The sequence below is a fragment of the Panthera leo genome, chromosome B3, assembly GCF_018350215.1.
Source record: "Panthera leo isolate Ple1 chromosome B3, P.leo_Ple1_pat1.1, whole genome shotgun sequence".
Classification (NCBI taxonomy): Eukaryota; Metazoa; Chordata; class Mammalia; order Carnivora; family Felidae; genus Panthera; species Panthera leo.
This window is the reverse complement of record NC_056684.1, coordinates 122,748,230-122,770,935: the sequence shown is the minus strand read 5'-3', so window position 1 is coordinate 122,770,935 and position 22,706 is coordinate 122,748,230. Positions and strand designations below refer to the sequence as shown.

The window sequence follows — 22,706 nt, the reverse complement described above, 5'->3', positions numbered from 1 at the left end:
CTTGAGTTAACAGTTAACTTAAATCTGTTTTCTCCTTTTCTGCTATTTCCTCTACTTCTTCCTTTGATGAGACAAAACACACTCTCTTTTTGAAGCCACTTATTTATAATTTACTGTGTCACTCTCACTTCCTATCTACTCTTTAACTGGGTACTTGATCCCAATCTGTTTACCCCATCTAAAATCCAGATGAACAAAAACTGTTAAAGCCCCATCCTTAGTGGACTTTTCTAAACCAGGAGCTCACTACATAATAGAAGCAAACCAAAAGGTGATATATTTGTATCCTAGAGCCCAGGGACCATTTTTAGATCAGAGAAAAAGTGGCCTTAGCTAAAGCCACTGAAGGAGAAGTTTCTTCTGTTAGTATCTCTTTTAATCGGCTCTCAAAGGACATTCCTAGAAGTTGGGGATGGATTGTACTGCAGTTCTAACTGCTAAATGGTCATTACTTTTCCATTAATGGGCATCACATATGAATCACATACAGATCTGATAACGACTGAGCCACCAGCCTTTGTATGGCATATATGTGTGATTTTAGTTACCCAAAGGTACAGGTGTGAATCTTTAACATATTGATTCATCACACTAGGCTTCAACAAACTGGTTGAAACTAAAATACCAGATCTCCTAAAAAGAGGGTGACTCTTTTCTCCTCTTGGTGAACTAGCTCTCCTTTCTAATTATGGTCTGCATGAATTTGACTTTTAAAGCCATAACAGGAATGTGCCATGGAAGTTGAACAGACAGTAATGTTTTAGCCAGAAATCTATACCCTTGCTGCAAAAGCTCTTACTTCTCTGATTAGATTTTATTTTGGTTCCCATTTAGAGTATATGAACTTGATATTAGATGTTATTAAAGTCACAAATGTGATGATATCATCTAATCAGACCTGTACATTTTACAGATAATATTTTCATTTTAGAACACTATTAAGTGCTTTTTTTTAAATGATGTCAAACTCCCAGAAACAAACACAGAAGAACTCATGAAGTCAAAGTATTTTCATTAGTTTTGGGTTAAGATCAAGTTTTTATTTATCAAAATGCAATGAATGGAAAAAAAAATCCCAGTATGACCTCACAATGGTCTCATCAATAGTCTTATTAGTAATGTTACTGGTGCAAAATCCAATGCAACTCTGATGGCCTTGAAGTGTTTACTATTATCCTGAGTAACTGACTGGAGACAGTAGGATGCTTAATTTACGGGCATCTATTAAGCTACCAAGTACGGTTTTAGGAATATGTAGCTATCCTGGACAAGGATAGTTATCAAAAGATCATCTTTTCAGCCATAATACTATGACAGTATTAATCATCATCACCACCACCACACATATAGCACATATTATGTTCTAGGTTCTGTTCTCATTCAGAGAAGCAGATCCTATAATCATGCCCATTTTACAACTAAGAAAACTGAGAGCTGAAGTAAATTGTCCAAAGACCCATAGATCATTAGTGTTAGAGACAAAGGTTAAACCCAGGCTATTTGGTTCCAGATTCCTCCTTGCTCTTGGTAATTGCACTAAAGCACCTCATTGCTGGGATTCTAATGTAGATAAACAGGAGTATAAGAGGGAAATCACACAGAATTACCATAACACATTGCCATCTTTCTACAACACCCCTGCTTCCTAGAAAACAAAAACAATATTAAAAACAAAACCAAGATGTGAAATACTGCTGCAGTATATTTGCGTTGAAAGATTTCTGGGCTAAGTCCTCACCAAAGTTTCTAATAACAAGGGTCCCTACATACACTTGAAGCAGAGGATGGATGGAAAAGATGTATGGGTGACAGTGGCTCTCAATGGAATATGTGACAGCAACATTTTAAAGAGCTGTTTTGAGAAAATGAATAAAAAGCGTGATTATACAGTGTTTGGCAAGGGTAAGGGGAAACAAACATTCATTTATAGCTGATATAGCTGGTGGAAATGTAAATCTGTACAACTTCTTTGGAGGACAACTGGGCAATATCTATCACCTTTTGTAATGCACTTATCTGTTGACCTAGTTAGTTCCACTTTTAGGGATTTATCCAATAGATAATCATGTACATACACACAAAGACTAACAAACAAAAACACGCATTTTCTTACTTTTTGTAGTAGTGAAAAGCTAAAAAACATTAGTAATAAAAATAAATGCTTATCAGCAGGGTGCTGATTTAATCAACTATAGTATCTCCATAAAATGCAGTATTATGTTACTGTTAAAAAGAATAAAGGAGGGCCACCTGGGTGGCTAAGTTAGTTAAGCATCCAACTTCAGCTCAGGCCATGATCTCATAGTTGGTGGGTTCAAGCCCCACATAGGGGTCTGTGCTGACCACTCACAGCCTGCAGCCTGCTTCAGATGCTGTGTCTCCTTCTCTCTCTGCCCCTCCCCTGCTCATGTTCTGTTTCTGTCTCTCAAAAATGAAAAATGTTTAAAAAAATGACAAAGGAAACCTTAATATTCTTAGATGAAACAGTCCCTAAAACATTTTAAGTGAAAAAGGACAAGATTCAGAAGAATGTGTTAATACCGTGTCAAGAAGGACAAGGAGGGAAAAGAGGAGGGGTACAATATGGTTACAACTCTAGGTTGTATACTCATAGATTATCTTTGAGAGAATATACAAAAGACTGGTAATTCTGGTTGCCTCTGAGAAAGAGAATTTGAACTCTAGGAATAGGGATGACAGTGAGAATTTCTACTTTACATTTGTTCCAGTACAATTTTTTACATTATAAAAAATATAAAACATTCCAAAGAGAAACAAAATTATATATACTTCTTTAAATCAGATTTTGAGAAGAGTAGAAAAGTAAGCATAATCATTTAGTATGGAAATAGAATCTCAGGTGTGATGTTGAGAGTTTGATACACAATACATTTTCATATAGAAGATCTTGCTCTGTGATTTTCCATCTCCGCTAAAACTCTAAGAGAAGTGATATGGCCAGGCAAATGACTAGCAGGTAGGTTTTCCAAATATTGGAACAAATACCAAAGAGGGTTCTAGAACTTCCTTCTCAGAAAACTTTTAATAGTGAAGAAGTGAGCCTTCCTGGGTGACCTGAGGTATGAATTTCTGAATTAAAGAGATGAGCTAAACAAGTCAGCTCTGGAATTTCTAGATATACCAGACCTAAAGATAAAGCCACATAGACTGATAACATACAGAGGGAAGAAAGAGAAAAAGGAAGTGAAAAAAAATGAAAGTCTAGCTTAAAAAACTGCAGTTCACTAAGCTATGCCTAAATTAAGCAAGAAACACCCACACGCTGTTGACTTGGCCAAAACACTGGAAATTGAGTCTGCTTAAAAACAGACTAAGGCACAGAAGCTAACGCAAAAGGCAAAAACCAGGCGCTAGGCAAGCAGGTGCAAGAGAAGGAATATTTAGTAAACACTAGTGGCCTTCAGAGGTATGACTTGGAGGTATCACATCCTTGTGATGTTATCTTCATACAGCTCTTATATAATTGTGCATTTCTATGATGTTCCAAAGATAACAGAGTCTATGGAAGTGGACAGGATTACCAAAGCTGTTCTCTGACATGATTACAGTGCGACACTCGAGTGTTTTAAGGTCAATATACTTTTTTGCATGGCACTCTACTTTTTTTCTCCTTTACGTCTGAGAAGAAAAAACGAACCTTGTTAGAGATAAATTGAGACTTCAAGTTCAAAGTAGTTGGAGGAGGGGGTTCTACGTCTGCCTAAATAGCTAGGAATGTACACAAACTCACGATTTCCAGGTGAATCTTTTTAGAAAGATTGAGAAAATGACCATACACAGAGGAATTAGCCTTTCAGAGAACAGAGAGACAAAAAAACCCCAAAAGAATGAAATTGATATTCATTTATATGTGTTCATGAAATACACTCATGCTAAATTCATACATAATTAAGATAAGTCCACTATGTTTATTCAAGCTATGCTATGCACGGCTTGAAAGGGAGACAATAAATTAGGGGCTAGGAAATAGTACGGCAGAGTCAGAATCAGACAAGGTAAAGAACAACAAACCTTTTTCCATACTTTGATTTGAGCAAACATCCATGAGACCAATAAGATGTCCATACCTGTTTCGAAACTGCATGGTTCTTAGGGTGCTGCCAGCCTCAAAGAACTGAAACCACAGGAACAAGTGATTTCCTCCAGAAATTCCCCAGAAAGCATCCCTGTTTTCTTTAGCAGTGCTTCAGGCCACCCAACAGTTCAATCACCATGATGCCTGCCAACTCTGTTGATCTTTTGCAATTTTAAAGTATGTTCTAAGCTGGAATTTCCTTATATGTTTTTGAATAATCCAGCCAACTGAACCAAATCCAACAATGTCCCAATTTCAGCCAAAGACCTTGATTCATACACTAATATATGTTTGGTGATAGAAGCCAGAGAAGAATTTATGATGTGGTATTCTTGGAGGATTTGGAAAGCAGGGGTAGCAAGATTTAGAATGAGTAATGATAAGTATATCCACAGATACCAGGTGGAAAGACAAGGAATTGGAAAAGACAAAGAGAGGAAGGAAGGTAGAGAAGCTGTTTTAAAAACAATGTTTCTTCTTCTTGGAAACCCTCAGCATGGAGGCGGGCCAAAGTCACTGACAGAAGGACCAGCCAACAAAGTCCAAAAGAAGAGGCTTTTCTCTCAAGATCACTGTCCTCTATCCTGGCCCAATGTTTCTCCTTATACTAGATCATCCTTCTTTTCCATGCTCTTTTCTCCATTAAAAAGGGTGTTACACCAACCCCTGGAAACAGCCATTTCCCCAAATGTTTGGCAGCAGATGAAGAAAAACAAAATCCCATAGATGATGTCATTCTGTATTTTACCTGACTTTCCAGGGGACAGGCATTCTAAAAAAAAAGAATTACTGCAAAAGTTCACGACCTCACGTTCAAACATGGTCAAAGTTTGATTCAGCATGTCCCTTCAAGGGGTAAGGGGAAACTCTGCTTTGAAATGTAAGCAATAACACCCTCTGACTTCTACTGAAATGACACCTGCAGACAAGACTGAGAGAAAAGAGGAAAATTCCTCTCTCTCAAACTCAGGATACAAATCAACCTTATCCCAAAAACTGCTTAAGAAGAAAGATCTGCACGCCTATCACGGAAACAACTTGAGATCCTATAATAGAGTGAACTATGAATTCTGACATCTAGTCCACAGGGAGAGGAGTTTAGGGGTTCTGATTACCTGTACCGGTTTCAGTTGCATAGCCTTCTCGTACTTTTCCACCCAAGTGCCAATAATGCCAGGGATGGAAAAGAGAAGATACATAATAAAAATGACATGTCTTTGACTCTTAGTTTTTCTTATAACATAAAATTCATGAACTAAATAGGATTCACATTTATTTGCATTCTTCTGCATAATATATCACTTTAGTTTCAATTCAAGGTTTTACTCCAAATCAACAATTAAAATTAACTTTAAGAAAATGTAACACTCTTACTTTGTGACTCTATACTACTCTCAGTACACATCTACATGCCTCAGCACTAAAGAGCTTAGATTAAAGGACTCACGCTTTATTTTCCTTTGTTTCTATTCAACCACTGTTCCGTTAGTGGGCACTATATATTCTCTCATGTTCAAGCCAAAATTAACTTCCTTGGTATGTTAAAGCTTTATCTTAAGAATTCAAAGTTGATTTCCAAAATCCAATCTTGGCTCTTTATCTAAATATTGAACTAAAACTAGTTATACTCTTTCTATACTGTGATCAAAGTAGGGAACACATCTTTGCTGACATATTTCCTCTCAGTGATGGTTTTGGTGGCTCTGAATAGAAAATCTTTTATCAGGTTTAGAAAACCTGCTAGCATATATGACCTGGAGAAGAGGTACTGTCTTCCTAGAAGAAAGAATTCTGGAACTTGTCTTCCGATGACTTTTCATGGCTGATCAGATGGAATATGTGGAATTAGTTACAAGATAAAGTCTGGATAGAGCACAAAAAGCAAATCCTGATATTATGATCAAATAACTACCTCAGTTCTCTGTTCTGCAAATAGGCATCTATGCCAGAAGATGCCAGATTCAACCTTGAATGAGATTTTTCCACCTTCATGCTCAGCTCCATCTTATTTCCTTCTAAATATTAAGCAAATGAAAAAAACTTTTCATGTGTGTATATATATATATATATATATATATATATATACACACATATATATGTGTATATGTATGCATATATGCATATATGGTTTTTTGTTATATGTATGTATGTACATATATATGTTTTTTGTTTTTTGTTATATATATGCATATATATGTTTTTTTAAGAAGCCAGACACAAATGACTGCATATTATATGATTCCATTTATATGAAAAGCCCAGAAAAGGCAAATTTATAGAGATAAAAGCAAACTGGTAGTTGTCTGGGGCTAAAGGTAAGACCAGGGAGTAACTGCAAATGGACAGGAGGGAAATTGGGGGAAGTGATGGAAATGGTCTAAAATTTGATTGTGCTGGTATCTAGACAACTCTATAAATTTAATAAAAATCACTGAATTGTAAGCTTACAGTGGATGATTTTTGTGGTATGGAAATTATATCTCAATAAAGCTGCTTAAAAGAAAGAGAAAACACCAGTCTTTAGAAAAAAAGGATGTTTCAATTAGGCCTTTAATGATCTAAATATCATGAGAAATTTCTGGCTAATTAGAAATGTTTAAACACAGCAAAATAGGACGCTGCTTAAATTAGCTGAAAGTGACGCCAAGACAAGCATAAAACACTCTACTTTAGGAAGTGGTTGTTTATATCGATTTTTTTTATATTTCTTTTGTTAATTTACATGGAACATTTCCCTCCCCTCCCCCCCCCCAAAAAAAAGACAAAAAGAAAGTGGATTTGGACTTTATTACTTTGTAATCCTGATGAAATAATCTCCCAAGAAAGAGGGTTAAACTAGTAGCACCTATAAAATATCTAATGTGATGGAACAAACAAGTAAATATAAAAGTTGAATTATTTCCTTTTTATTTTTTTCCTACAGAAAGACCCTAGTAAGGAAAGAAGCAAAGAATTAAGAGATAATACTGAGAATTATGTGTGTTAGATGCTGAACTAATCTAATTTTGTCTTCCTGGGTCAACAGGACAACCATATTCCCCAACTTCCTTTTGCATTTTGGACGGAGTCATATCTGACAACATATGGGCAGAAGTGATATACTGTATACATCATTTACAGGCAAGGCAATAAAAACACAATGCATAACCATCCAAGCTCTTTTTCTCTACACTATGGATATGGCTGGAAGTGAAGAACTCCAAAGTGGTAGACCCAGGTCATTAAAGAATCCTAGATGCCTGAATTATGTCTTTGAAGAGAGCTGTCACTGGCATTGAATTCTGCCTGAACAAGAAAATAAATCTTTCTTTTGTCAAGCCATTAAAATGTTGGGATTGTTTATTATAGCTAATTACCCTAATTACCTTAGTTATTTGTCTTAACTGATATACTATAAGACTCAAAATATATTTCTTCATTTATTTTATCAACTAAACATTCTTTCTGCCCATCCTTCCTCTTCCTCTTCCTATTCTCCTACCTCATGACTCCAGTTAATGTTCCTTTGTGAGGCAGAAGAAGAAACACATAAGTAATATTCAGCCCGCACTTCATTAACACTCTTCTTCAAGAACCAGAATATTTGAATGGGGTAAAGTAAAAATAACAGGCTGCAATTTTTCATTCAGAAGAGCCAGACTGTGTCTCGAGTCTTTGGTTAAAATGTTACATTATCACCAAGAACAATGCTTTGCCTACCCTCTGAGAAAAAAAAATCCCTACAGTGATAAATGCCAGGAAAGAAACGTCAGAGTTGGCAGTCACCTTCTGGGTCATGAACTTTGCCATTATTTTCTGAAGCTTTTGGTAGTGGAGAAGTGCATTCTGGTTGCTCTTTTTTTTTTGGTCCACCCTTGAGGATTATTTCCCCAAAACAACAAATTACCATTTATTTCATTTTCAAGTTGTTTGCTTATACAGGTGCCCTTTCCTCCTTTTCTGCATAAAAAGCAAATGCAAGGAAAGAAGAGAGGACCCGCCCCAGTTCAGAAACCAAGCCCTGAGCCACACTCAGCCCATTACCCTCACCAGCCCTTCATCTGGTCAACCCCAGCTCCCCCACCCCCACAACTCCATAGTCAGAACATAAAATAATTCAAATAAAAAACAGCTCATAAAACAGTAAACAAAATAAAGCCAATTTTTTTCTTTTTTAAGAACAAAATGAAACTTGAGGGAAAACTTACTGGAGTTACAGTTTATCCTGATACAGTCTAGATGGGGAAAAATAAATGAAAGATGAAATCGCATCCTTCAAGGTAACAGCTGCAGACATCCAAAAACAATCAGTCCACCCTTCCGGGGACAGACACACGCAAGAAATGTGGCCATTTTATATATATATAGTATGTACAAGTTTAAGGGTGGGTGTATATGTACAGTATATTATTTAGTAAAGTTGGATACATATATATATACACACACACACATATATATATACACATATGTATAGAGATATATACTGATATACATATATATCCACAATAGACACCGAATATGCTGTTCCTTTTTTTTTTTCAAAAACCTATTCATTTATATAAAGTATTTCAAACCTGAACTTTGAAATATTAATTTTGCTCAACTTGGAAAATGATGCAAAAATTTCCCCACCAAATGCAGGTTATATTCTATTGCCCCCATAATGATTTTTCTCAAAATTTGTCTTTAAAAGTAGCATTGACACAATTTTTGTATTAGTATTCCAAAGATATATTACCAATCTGACATATTAATTTTTTAAAAGATTTGTTCATGAAGTTTCTCAGTGAAGTATTTAACCCTTTCTCTTTTTCTAAAAACAAACTCCCGCCACCCTCTTCTTTGCTTGGGCCCCAGATGCTCTAAAAATTTGCGTAGGCAGAGCTGCCGTTATCCCTAGATATAAGGAAAGGGTTAATACCACCTGGTCATTTCCTGTCATAAAATGGCCACTTGCAAACAGCTAACCGCACAAACACCCATCCCAGATTTTAGAGAGGTGGGGTTGGGTGTAGGGTAAAAGGAGCTGTATGATGGTAATACAATTGACTGGTTTCTCTGCTATTGTTTCAAAGGCTCCCAGACCAACCCACTCATGAAGCCCATCTCCGTCTTCCTGCCTGAATGCTCAGACTAAATCACGTGCCTATAGCATTCAAGGAGAAGGCGAGACAGGTATATGGGGAGGAGGTCTCAGGCACCTTTGACATCTTACCTATTTCATTCTATGATTCTGCATCTTGAGGAGAGAAAATTCTTTTTTTTTATTGTTTAATGGGAAGGAAAGGGAAGAAAGGGTGGCTAATTTTCCAGTGCTGGTAACCAGACAGGGTATCCTATGCCAGAGATCAGAGTATCTATCCTTTTATTAGTATGTCTTTAGAGTCGTGGACACCCAGCACAAAAGGTTTTGAGTAGAGTCAATGTTTATTGGTAGGGGATTAGGTAGAATGGTTAAAAAATGTCTGATTAATTGTTACAAAGTTGCCCAGTTGAAGATAAATTTGATATATCATGTGGGAATTCCAATATCAATTAGTTTAAAGCTAGATACTAAAAAGTAGAAGTAAAACAAGAAAAGGAAAAAAAAAGTTACAGGGAAAATTAGTTAGAAACTGAGCTCCTCTGCCTAAAGTTGAACCAATAGTTTGGAGGACTCTTCACGGATAATGCCACCATTTGAATTTCCCAAAGTAAACGATTTTAAGAAAGCAAGTGAAAAAGGAACCAGTGGCAAAGGACAGGGCAGAATGAAACTGTGTGCAATCCAGAGAGGAGAAATATATGACACCCACTCATTCTGAGGAAGGAGGCAGGATGCTTATTTGTTCCCCCGAAGAACATCTCTTGAGAAAAATCTGGGTTTGGTTTCGTGCGGTTAGGTTTGTCATGTGTCGTCAACCGCAACAGAAAAGTGGGAGCAAACAGCCCTGGAGCAACCGGTACGATCACCAAACAGAGGAGGCCATGCCCCTGGTGAGGACTAGGAAGGAGGAGGGCAAGTAGGGAGGAAGGGGTGGGGCTTTCGCTACCCGTTGCACCTACCATCAGGCGAAGCTGGAGAGATGTCCCTTCCTGATGTACTAAGGAGACAGGAGAAACAGGTGTATGCACATGCTTAAGAGAGAAGGGAAGAGAAAGAGTGGGCCTAAGAGCTATAAATAAGAAGTGGTTCTCTTCTTTGGATTCTTATGCTGTTGAAGATGGTATTCTTAGACAAGGACCTGGTTTAGGGAGAGGTGCTGGCTACACTCAAATGGTTCCATGAACTGAATGGTGTCTCTAAACCAATGTGAGGAACTGGAGCTTTCAAGATGGTAGACAACTGGTTAAGTCAAGAAGGGGTGGGTTATTTTGATTCTTTGCTTGAAGAATAAGTAGTTCAAGGGGAAAAAAATATGTACCCCAGTGCCTTGCTCATAGGCTCTGAGAAGGTGGTCTTGATGGTGAGGGTGTATTTTTTAATGAAAAGTGAATCATGGGAACTGGGTTGGGAAAGCAACATCCTTTAGATCTCTCTTCAGTAGCAGCCAAAGTTCTACCTCTGCCTTAGCCTTGGCAAGGTATCTGAGGGGTATATGCATGTCTGTGTATGTCTGTGCTGTTCATTATGTTTAATTTAGGTTTTTCTATTTTATTTTAGTAAATGAAGAGAAATTATTTTCTAGATTGATGAGATTTGGGTTGAGAGCACAGAAGAGGTGAATGTGTCTTCAACAATGCACAGAGTAAATGGCAGTCAATAAGTCTTTGTTGCCAGAGAGAACATCTGGAGAATTGGAATGCAATTAACCAAACTGCATGAGCCTCCCTATGAGCCTCCACCACTGAAGAAGCGTTGCTGGCATTCTGCTGAGGATTCTAAGGGCCACAAATGAGGTGTCAATACTGACTGACTTTTCAGCCATATGGCTCAATTCAAACCAGACACTAAGGAAAAAAGATTCCCTCTGTGCGTGTTTAAAAGGTAACCATCATGAAAGCAGTCATCAAGACCACCACGTCATTGATCCACAGTATTGAGCTGTGGGGATAACAGATAACCCATGTTGATCCAGCATTTTAGAAAGTCAGGTTCTAGGCTCAACTCCAATGCCAACTTTTTATGTTAGCTTTGAAAAGTCAAACATTTCTTTGTTTCACATCTGTAAAAGTAACCATAAAAACATTTGCATGATTTATCTCATAAAGTTACTGGGCGACTGAAATAAGGTTTTTAAATCTTTAAATATACTATGATAATGAAATTATTATATGTTTTAATTGTAAGAGATCAAAATATGATTGATCAGTAGCCAATCTCTCAACTTTTAAAAATGTGCAGTGTTGTAGGACCTTTTTCAACACCAGCTATTACCACATCTGCTGTCTTCAGAGATCAAGACCCTCAGGGAAGCCTAGTCTCCTTGACATTTAGGAGATGGATACATTACATCAGAGAAATATATACATACTAGACTTTATATTATGAGCTTATATGTGTGACCAATTTGAAATAAACTGTAATATCATTTGAGCATATGCTACAAAAGAGACACAATTGAAATGGTGAACAAATTGATCAGGTTGAATTTAATTCTTGTGGAATAAATGTGAATGCAAACCCTACTTAGAGATGCTTTCTTCCCTCTTCCAATGAAAAGGGAAAAATAAATTCATAATAAGGAGAGAAAACATTCATAAAGGAGTATATTTGGGGAGGGAAGGGAAGAAGAACCTTTAAATGAAGCATGGATGTGAACAGTTTTGTATACATAAGCACAGGGACTTTCAGAGAGGTTTTTCAAGTTAGGTTTGAAAGAAAGTTAAAGAAATTCAAACCAGTCATTGTGATGAATCCTACTCTTCAGGGGAAAAAGAAGTCACTATTGCTTCTGAAAAGCACAAGGTTCTCCTACTCTGTTTTGCCTAAGATATCTCTACCTCAGAGGAGCTAGACTGAGTGTGTGCTAGAAGTCAAGTAGTCTCCTTGAGAAGCACTTCTCTCATAGTTGAGGCAGAGTTTAAAACAGAAAAATAACGGTTTCTAGGAATACACATGGGACCTCTGATTGTGTGTGTGTGTGTGTGTGTGTGTGTGTGTGCACGTGTGTGTGTGTGTAAGAGAATCTATCCACTCCTTCCTCATCCCTTTTTATCTTCCTCCATCCCATCTCTCCTCCTAAGATGTGAGACCTACCACCATTGGCTTTCTCATCTTTACAAAACAACGTCTAAGAAGAAAAATATATTTTCTGTTTAAAGACAGTATACATTTCCACAGGGCCCCATGGGGCTAATCATCCTTATATATATGGTTCTCTCTTGCTCTGAAACATGCAGAGTTAAGAATTGTCGTCATGTTTTTCTGTAAGCTATTTAAGTCATTAGGTTCATTTTTTTGTTTTTTTTTATTTTTTCAAAATGTCTTCTGCTATTTTTCAGAGAAGTAGACAATCAGCTACTGGTTGTTGGTTTTAGGTCATACACGCTCTTTTGTTGCTTTGATGGGGGTAAGGACGATGGTGTAGGGAAGGGAAGGTGAAAGGGACAGGGGTATTGCCAGCCCCTGCAGGCTGCTCAGTACACTCTGTTCTCAAGGCTGTTTGCTATGCGGGCCGCAGGCTTTGGGCCTTTGAAGGGTTGAATACCATCTTTTGATTTACCATGGTTGATGGTGGGGAGAATTAAAAACTCAAGAACACAAAGATCCAGCAAAAAAAAAAAAAAATTAAAAAAAAAATAACCAAACACACACATACACAAACAAACAACAATGACAACAACAACAAAAAAACCCAAGAGACACACTAACAACAGAAATCAAATGAGGTTGGACAAGAAAAAGGGCATAGTGTTATAAAAGCTGCAAATTGGAAGGAAAAAAAGAGACATAACTAAAGCCACTGCTCAAAACAGTCCTCTGTGTCCTAGAGATATTTAGGATTGTAGTGTAGGCATTTTCCAAGTACAACCAGTTGACCTGACAGCAGGTAAGACTGGTATGGATTCCAAATCCCACCTTCCCACTAGGCCATCTAAGGTTTTATATGGTCTTGTGTCTGGTATATTTGTTCATCATGTCTTCTCCGTGCCTCTGACAACCCATTCCACTGGAATCTTTAAGAAGGAGCTCTGTATCCAAACATATACTATATACCCAAATAAATCCATAGCTTAGGAAGCTTGAACTCAGCCATACTACTCATCCTGCTGACATAGGGCACTGACTTTCTACTGAGTAGAAATGAGGTTGGTTTCTTTCCTTCCAGAAATCAAGAGGTCCCCATTCTCCATAGAAGATCAATTAGAATCCAGTCAAGAAGGTCAGTAGCAGGAGAGAATGTGAGGCCATCAGGAGGGGAGTTCCCAAAGTATATGTTACATGTAATTGCAGTGGAAGAACAATAAAGCTGCAAATTTAAAACTGTCATAATTTTTAAATACTAAGGAAAAATTGATATGTATTACATGAGGAGGGCAGATAAATTGGAGAATAACAGTGTGACAGGACAATCTTTATAAAAGGGGCTGCTAGATAATGGGTAAGAATGTCAGGAAGGAAGAAGAGGATACATATCAGGAGCCACATTCTCCTTCTACATGTCAGAGACTCTATAAACTTATAGGATTATTTCTTTAATGGGACATCAGAAAAAAATCTGACTTGTCCTCCCCACTAGGCTAAAGTATGAAGAGATACCAGTGCCACCAGAATTCCCCATTTGAATAGTCATTGTAGATAAAGAAACAATGCAGCTCTCATCCTACTCACAAAGCTTAGTTCTCTCAAACCCAACCTCCATTTTGCCTCCATTTGCTATCCTATCTCTGCCTTCAGCTTTGACTGTTTTGAGTGGTGACCAAGGAGTTGGACTTAATGGCAATGTGATTGATCAAAAGATGGACCAAAGTAGCGTGTTTTACACAAAGCTAAACGGTTCCAAAAAACCAAGAAAGGAAACTTAAAAAAATAAATAATCTAGTAAAAAAAAAAAAAAAAACCACCACTGTCAGAAACCAGAAATTGACATCAAAACCTCATGCAGAAACAAGGAGAAGGTGTTTGTTGCTGTTAGGTTTTATCCTTGATCTATTAAACAAGAGGTGAGCAGCTAACTTTTAAGAAACAAACAAAGAATTCAATCAAACCAATGAAAATCAGAAAAGAAAGGGTAGACAAGCCCAAACGAAGTGGCAGAGGGTACTTCATACGATACCTAAGTTAACCATGAGCTTGACACGCCCCCCATCCAGCTCCAAACGCAGGGTGTCCGCAGAGTCCCTGGAGGTAGTAGCCACCAGCAGCCCATAAGCTCGCTGGGACATGAAGCGGAAGGACACATCCTCTGCCTCAGTGTGCATGACCATGGGCATGATGATCTTCATGTACATGCTGCCATCATAGCTCAAGATGGACGCCTCTGCAAAGAAGAATGGAGGAGAATGTCAGGATAAAGGATATCAGAGTTTCTCTTTGCTTCCAGGGTAAGTAGAGTAGGGAGGAGAGGACACCAAATTTGCAGTCAGGTGACCTGTGTTGGATAGACCTCCAGTGCTGCCACTTTTAACCTATGTGACCTTGGGCAGACCACTTAAACTCTGAGGTTCTATTTCATTATTTGCCTTTAAAAGGCATACAGTGGCACTGGTCACTGCCCTACCATGTTCACAGACTTAGCAAGTGTGCCAAATGAAATAATGGATATGAAGATGTTTTGTAAATGTATAAATGCCCCCACAAATAGTAATAATTTAATTCTACGTGCTGTAGACAAAACAAAAATGCATTAAACAAAACTTAGACTCCTGGAAGTATTTCATGAAGAATAGGAGGAAAACAGAAATTTTTAACCAGCACAGCAAACAGACATTTGCCAGAGCTTCTAGGAGGAAAGAGCAGCAGCCCAGGTCTGGTCCTGTAACAGCCCTAGTGGCCAGGCACTATACGAGTTTGCTTCACCCATTCAAAGAGGATCTACAGAACTAGAGCTAGAACAACAACAACAAAAATAATGACACCCTGAAAGTCAGTCAGTCATTTTATTCAAATAGCACTCTTATGAGGAAGAAACTCTACCCAATCTGATGCTTCTCTAGTCCAAGCACTTTGATTAGGAAACCCCTTCCTCCCACTCCACCCCATTATGTTATCATCTCACTTAATGCTACAACGTGGATCTATCATTCCTACTTTGAATAGAAAACCAAGGGTCTTGAAGGCAGATGTTAACATCTCAAAGTCAGACAGCCTGGATTTTAAGCCAGTATGTCCAATACCAAAGCCAGGACCTGTTCTACAACACCATGCTGCTCAAAATGTGCATTTGTTCAATCATTCAGTTAGCAAATATTTTTAGAGAGCACAGAAATGATCACTCACATTCCTATGAAGCCAACCTGTCACTGGGCTCAGTATCCAGCACTCACTGGGCCCTCATTAAACATTTACTGTTGCCAAATAGTTGCTACCTACCTACATGTACTATGGAGGGTTCAAAAGTGAAACAGATAAGAACCCTGCTATGACGGGAGACATGGCATGTGGAAGTAACTGTACTAGAATATACAAATGGTTAAATGACCGACCCAGGAAATATCTATAAATCCAGGGGCATTCAGGGCATTCATGCCACACAAAGACTGTGGTATGCAGGTGAGTAGAGAAGATAAGGTGGAGTCTGAGATGTTCTTGGTAGATGAATGGGGTTTGTAATGAAAGAGGTGATGGCATCAGATTCGTCACAGATAAAATAGCATCTGTATACATAGAGGAAAGAAAGAAGGGGAATTCTGAGATAAAAACAAGCTATTAAATTTAACAAAAGCATCAAGCATATTTTGAGAAGTAGTTATATAACTGTTCTTTGATATTACAATAAAATCAATGGACTTGGGAAGATATGGGAAGTGAATGGTTTTAGATTGAGAAGTACCATGATGCATTCATTTCTGATGCTGTGTACCTGGCACTCTTCTAAGTGTTGTGGGCCTAACAGTGAACAAGAGACAAAAATTGTCTGCCTTTATGTATAAAAAAAACCAGATCAGGAAGATACCAGCCCAACCACATGGAAGGTACTCAAAACAGTCTATGTCACCATCATACCACCACCCTATTTACACGAGCAATATAAATACACCTGCTTATTCCCGAGAAGCAACCACCACCTGGGTAATACCCACAACATGCTAATGGCTGTACATTACAATCTGAAAACTCTAAGATTACAAATAAAGGTTTGACAGTTACAGACACTGCCACAATAAAAGACATATGATGAAGATGCATTCTTAGATGGGAAACATAACATGGTCCAGATGCGAAAGAAACTATTTTATTTCCTGGAAGAGCAGAATGAAAAGATCAATAATGATAACTAAAATGTATTGAGAACTCATCGTTTGCCTGGTGCTTGTTAGAATTTTACATGCACTAAGACAATTAATGCTTATAAGAACACCACAAAGAAGAAAATATCATTATTAGATTTTATAGATACCAGGTAACACAGATAACAAATGGTAGAGCTGTGAGTCGAACACCGGCAGTTTCTCACAGCTATATCCTTAACCATTCTGCCCAATTGTCAGAGGGCTCTGCCATGAACACATCCATGTTCCTAAGCACTGAAAGCACATCTACAATGCCTCATGGTAGAGTGTGGTGTTCTTGTGTATATGTTTGTGTCATACACACATCATTATTTAAAGCTGTATATTATTTATGAACACATAAAATTATATAAACATAGATAATACATCCATTTCTAAATATGCTACATATAAATATGCACAATTCTTTGTGTGTTTGTGTAATTAAGAACACTATTAATCACTGTTACTATGTACCTTCTACTATACTCACCTACATACATATGTACACTCCTTTTTAAGAGACATTATTCAGTGAGCCCTAAAATGGTTGTTTTGATGTATTCAACTTAAATACAATCCAAAAGTAATGGTCACTTTTATCTCTCTGGATATATGTAGTGCCAGAACATAGTCGAAATGAATGCATGTTTATGTCAGTATTGGTAGTATCAGGGAGCATCAGGTAAGTATGCAGTTAAACAGCTAATGGTACCAAATAAAGTATGTATCTCAATGTGTACCTTGGTGTGTGTTTCTGTGTGTTCTATTATCGATAGATAATATATATAATATTTTTTTTAATTTATTTTTTTTTTAATTTTTTAACGTTTATTTATTTTTGAGACAGAGAGAGACAGAGCATGAACGGGGGAGGGTCAGAGAGAGGGAGACACAGAATCTGAAACAGGCTCCAGGCTCTGAGCTGTTAGCACAGAGCCCGACGCGGGGCTCGAACTCACGGACCGCAAGATCATGACCCGAGCCGAAGTCGGCCGCTCAACCTACTGAGCCACCCAGGTGCCCCTCGACCCAATATTTTTAAGGGGAGGGTGATGAAGCAGAAAATTTAGTGTAGGAATCAGCTAAAAAAATCCATTCCAGGATTCTTATTAATTTGCTTAAAAGATTTCAAACACAAGGAGCACCCACCATGAATACAATAATTATTTGAGGCAAGAAAATAGGCCTGAATAAGGAAATTATTCAGTCTGAAACAAGTTGGTCTAATGAGTTTTAAGAGGTCACATGATGGGATGCCTACATAATGGTACTTACACAGTTTCCCTATCTTGTGCCTCTTTGCTCCTTTACTATCCCCTTTCATCTTAAATTAATATATCCTAGCACACTCATTCCTTTAACGATTAACTGTATTTTTGAGCTACTTTCTTAGTGGTTGCTCCAGGTCTTACAATATACATCTTATCAAAATATGCTTCATATCTATACTCAGCTTAATTCCAGTGAGATATAGAAACTCTACTCTTCCACAACACTCTTCCCTTCCTCCTCATTGTGTTGTTGTTATTCACATTATGTCTATATGTGTTAGAACCTCAAAAATATTCTATTATCATGATTGCTTTTTAAAAACATGCCTTCTTAAAAAGCGAATAGAAGAAAGGAGAGCTCAAATATATTTATAGAGTTTTTTTAATTAAGCTTATTATTTACCATTTCTATCCCTCTTCATTTCTTCTTGCAGACTCAAGTTACCATCTGCTGTCATTTCCTTTTCTCCAATATAGCTTCATTCATTTGCGGTTTATTGTCAAATATATCACAATTCCATACATTATAGGCCCAACAGTACAATTTTATAGATATTGTTTTTTGCAATTGTGTTTTAAATCAGTTAAGAGAAAAAAGAAAAAGAAATGGGTAATTATGCTGTCTTTTATCATTACCTACATAATTACCTTTACTGGAGCTCTTTTTTTTTCATGTAGATTCAAATTACTGTCTGCTGTCACTTCCTTCCAGCATGAAGAATTAAAGCAGTTAGTAGTTCTCATAAGGCAGGTATACTAGCAGTGAACTCTCCGAGTTTACCTGGGAATGCCTTTATTTTGCCTTAACTTTTGAATGACCGCTCTGTTGGATATGGAAATCCTGGCTGACACTTCTGTTTCTTTCAGTACATTGAATGCTGTCATGTCTCTTGCCTCCACTGTTTCTCAAGACACATCAGCTGTTAATCTCACTGCAGTGCTCTTATACACAAGGAGTCATTTATTTTTCTCTTGCTGTTTCCAAGATTTCTTTGTCTTTGGTGTTCAATGGTTTTATACAATGGGCCTGGATGTAAACTCTTTGAATTTATCCTACTTAGAGTACATTCAGCTTCTCTGCTGTGGAGACTGTTTTTCATCAAATTTGGGAAATTTTCAGTCATTAATACTTTGAATATTTTGTTTCTGTCCCTTTTTCCCTCCTTTCGTCCCTGTGCTCCCATCTTACATATGTTGAGACATTTAAAAGTCCCCCACATTTTCCTGACATTCTGTTCATTGATCTTCATTTTTTTCTTCTATTCAGATTTATAATTTCTATTAATCTATCTTCAACTTTGCGGATTCTTCTGCTGACTCAAATCTATTGTTGAGCCTCTCTAGGGAATTTTCTTAGAGTTACTGCACTTCTCAACTCCAAATTTATATAGTATGTATGCAAAATCTCTAAATGGAAATTTAGAAGTTGAAAATTTATATATATATATATACACATATACATACACTAACGATAATTGTAATGATAATACTAATACATCATTATAATTGATGAATCATTAGCATCTTACTTTTCTTTAATCCTCTAAGCCTTTAAGCATAGTTTTCTTAATCCTTTTAACATATTTAACATAATAACTTCCATGGAGGCTGTCTGCTAAGTCCAACATCTGGAGCCCCTCAAAGATAGTTTCCATTGCCAACATATATTCCTGTGTATCAGTCACATTTTCCCACCGCTGTGCATGTCTCACAACTTCTTGATGAAAACTGGACATTTTAGATGATGGATTATAGCAAGGTTAGGTCCTGCTCTCCGCTCTCCCACCCACCACCACCACCAGGGCTAGTTCTTGTTGTCCATTTGTTTCTTTGTTTAATGACCTGGCTGAGTGAATTTCGTGATTTATATTTTCATGGCGGTGTGACAGCTCTGATTTCCCTGCTCAGATGTTTTTCCCCCTTTTTATCTTTTAGTGTGCCTTCCTATTGTTGGCAGGTATTATCTCTGGCCAATATAAGCCACTTATTGGTCAAATACTATACTTATGTCTCTGTAGTCAGTTAATTTTAATCCTTTCTCTGTTGATGTGTGTGAATTGGAGACTTCTTTCACAGTTCAGAGAGTGTAAGATTTTGCCTCATGTACAGCCAGGGACTAGTACTTGGAAGTTGTCCCTTCTGTCAAATTAGTCATGTGACTGCACTGTTCTGGTTCTCACATTTTTCTCCCTTCCATCTGTAATCTCCCTCTTCCTTTCACTCAGTTAATTTGTTTTAAAATTTTTCCTTTAAATTCTTGAGCCACTAAAATTTCTAAAGTTATTCTACAGTCCAAATGAGCTACAGAATACAGCTCATGGGAAATTCTTTGGTCCTTTATTTTCTTCTAGACCAAATTCCTAGACTTTTCTAATGTATATAGCTTCCTTTGTTTTATTTTACTTTATTTCTTCTGCTGTTTTATACTTGCATTGTCATGTCCTTGACTTTCCGGCTCATACTCAGGTGGCTCTGTCCAGAGTTTCTAATTGTTCAGACATAGTTTCAGGGACTTGATTCCCAGAGTCATCTACAGTTGAATGGCTTCATATTTTTAGTTCTATGGAGTTATTTTCTGTAGCTTGAGAGATGGTAAAATACGGGAACAAAATGAGGGGAGTGATAAAGAGCTCAATCAAGACTGTACATAATCTTCATTTAGCTGCCAAGGCTATGTTCTCATTTCTGAACCTTAAGTTCCTGGAGCAGAAGTCACCCCATCTGGTTAAAGAGTGTATCCCAAGGCAGTAGAGGGGAAGCATTAGGACTTCTTATCTGTTTAGCCCTGGTGACTTATCTTTTTATTCTCAGTCCCACTGTCTGGGTCTGTTACAGATATTTCCCTCCCACTGCCATTTCTACTACTCTTCACTCAGGTGGGACCAGATAAGAACATCTACTCAATCTTTTTCTTTTCCCTCTATAAAAATATTAGGGATAACTTTCAATATTTTTATCAATTAAGTAATACTATACCTGAGGAGCACAGGCAGGGTTGGCAGGCTCATCCTGTTTGGCCATTCCTCTTGGCTTTGTTTCCAAATCATTTATCTTTCTCCTACTTTTTGAGATTTAGGAAACTGAGTTTTACTTGAGGCTAATGATTATTTAAATGGTATACTCTTTTTTGTTTAACTTGAAAGAGGGTGCTTCTGGCAGGCAACTTTTCCCTACCATTCTCCCACTGATATTCTTCTGGCCAACCTTGTAAGCAAAGTACCATTAAATAATCACCCCCCTCATCCTCTTCTCTTTTTGTACCTTCAAGACACCCTCCTGCTCATTCATGCAGCTATTGGCCTTACACACTCCTTAAGTGTGTTTTATTCTGACAAAACTTCCCAAATACACAGATTGCTTCCTCTCCACCCAAACTGGGCTGATCTTAAACAGTGTGCAAATTTATACAGGAATGCCTGCCAGGTTCTAATTCTGTATTTTGCAACAGCAGGAACAACATAAATCTCTAGCTCCAAGCAGACCCAACAGTAGCCAACAGTTCTGGGGAATCAACAAAATTGATGTAGGGCAATGTCCTCCCTCTTGTGGACAAGGCTGAAAAGAACTAACTTTTCATTCTCAACATAATGCTGACATTACATACAGTCATTCTGGCTTCTCTTCTCCAAACAGCTAGAGCACTCTAAAGCTATGACAAAAATTTTGATGGACATTTCTCACTTTAAGAAAAGCAGGTATGCCTTTTGGGATGAGCACTGGGTGTTGTATGGAAACCAATTTGACAATAAATTTCATATATTAAAAAAATAATAATAAATAAAATAAAATAAAATAAAAAGCAGGTATGTATGTACATGTGCATATTTTTTGGTATTAATAAGGAGGGAAGATAGGAAGGAAGGGTAACGGGATACAGAAATCCTGGTTTATAAGGTACATAATTTTTAAGAAAATGTTCATTCAATCAAAGAAGTCATGCAGCTTTCTCTTATATAGTTTTTCATACTGAATTAAAAATTAACTTAATTTATAAAAATTAAACAACACAATTAACCAGGAGAAATATAGCCACTGCTTGCAATAATATTTGCTCATTCATTCAATGATTAGTCTCTAATATATGCCAGACACTGTGCTGAACTGGGGGATGGGAGTAACAGAGCTGCTGTCTTTAATGAGATTACAGTAAAATGGAATTATAGACACAAACAGGTAAATTGTTATACTAAAAAATGAACAAAGTGCTGCAGGAACTCAGCTCAGATGTCTTTGTGTTTGCCTAGAGTTGTTAAGGAGGAGGGGTATAACTTGCTTCAAGAGTTAGAGTGAACAGGAGCACCTAGGTGGCTCAGTTGGTTAAGCATCTTTTTTGTTTGTTTGTTTAAATTTTTTTTCACATTTATTCATTTTCGAGAGTGAGAGAGACAGAGCATGAGTGGGAGAGGGGCAGAGGAGGGCACAGAATCTGAAGCAGGGTCCAGGCTCCAAGCTGTCAGCACAGGGCCGGACATGGGGCTCGAACTCACGACTGCTAGATCATGACTTGAGCTCAAGTTGGATGCTCAACCGAATGAGCCACCCAGGTGCCCCTAAGCTTCTGACTCTTGATCTCGGCCCAGGTCATGATCTCAAGGTTCATGAGTTCAAGCCCCGCATTAGGCTCTGTGCTGGCAGCATGGAGCCTGCTTGGGATTCTGTCTCTCCTTCTCTCTGCCCCTTCCCTCCTATGCATACTCTCCCTCCTTCCTCTCTCTCAAAATTAATAAACTAAAAAATTAAAAAAAAAAAAAGAATGAGAGTGAACAATAAAAAAGTGGGAAGGCATTCCAGTTGGTAGAACAGCATATGTACTAGGGGCAAAGTTGACAAGGGCATGGAATAAAATCACATATCACAGCATCTTGTAAACAGTCAGGGGGAGTTCAAAGTCCTAAAGTAGAACAGAATTTCTCAATTGTGACAATACTGACACTTTGAACCAGATAACTCTTTGTTGTGGGAGCTGCCTTGTGCATTGTAAGATGTTTAGCAGTAGCCCTACC

The 22,706-nt window shown here is 37.6% G+C and overlaps 1 protein-coding gene across 9 annotated transcripts in view; it reads right to left on the bottom strand.

The window, feature by feature from the left end:
* Window positions 1-22,706, bottom strand: part of NRXN3 (neurexin 3) — a 1,573,300-nt gene that overhangs the window by 957,004 nt on the left and 593,590 nt on the right. For all 9 annotated transcript variants that reach the window (XM_042943952.1, XM_042943953.1, XM_042943951.1 and 6 more), the window contains one exon: window positions 14,275-14,478. In XM_042943952.1, coding sequence (XP_042799886.1) covers window positions 14,275-14,478 — 204 coding nt within the window. The remainder of the gene's footprint in view (window positions 1-14,274; window positions 14,479-22,706) is intronic.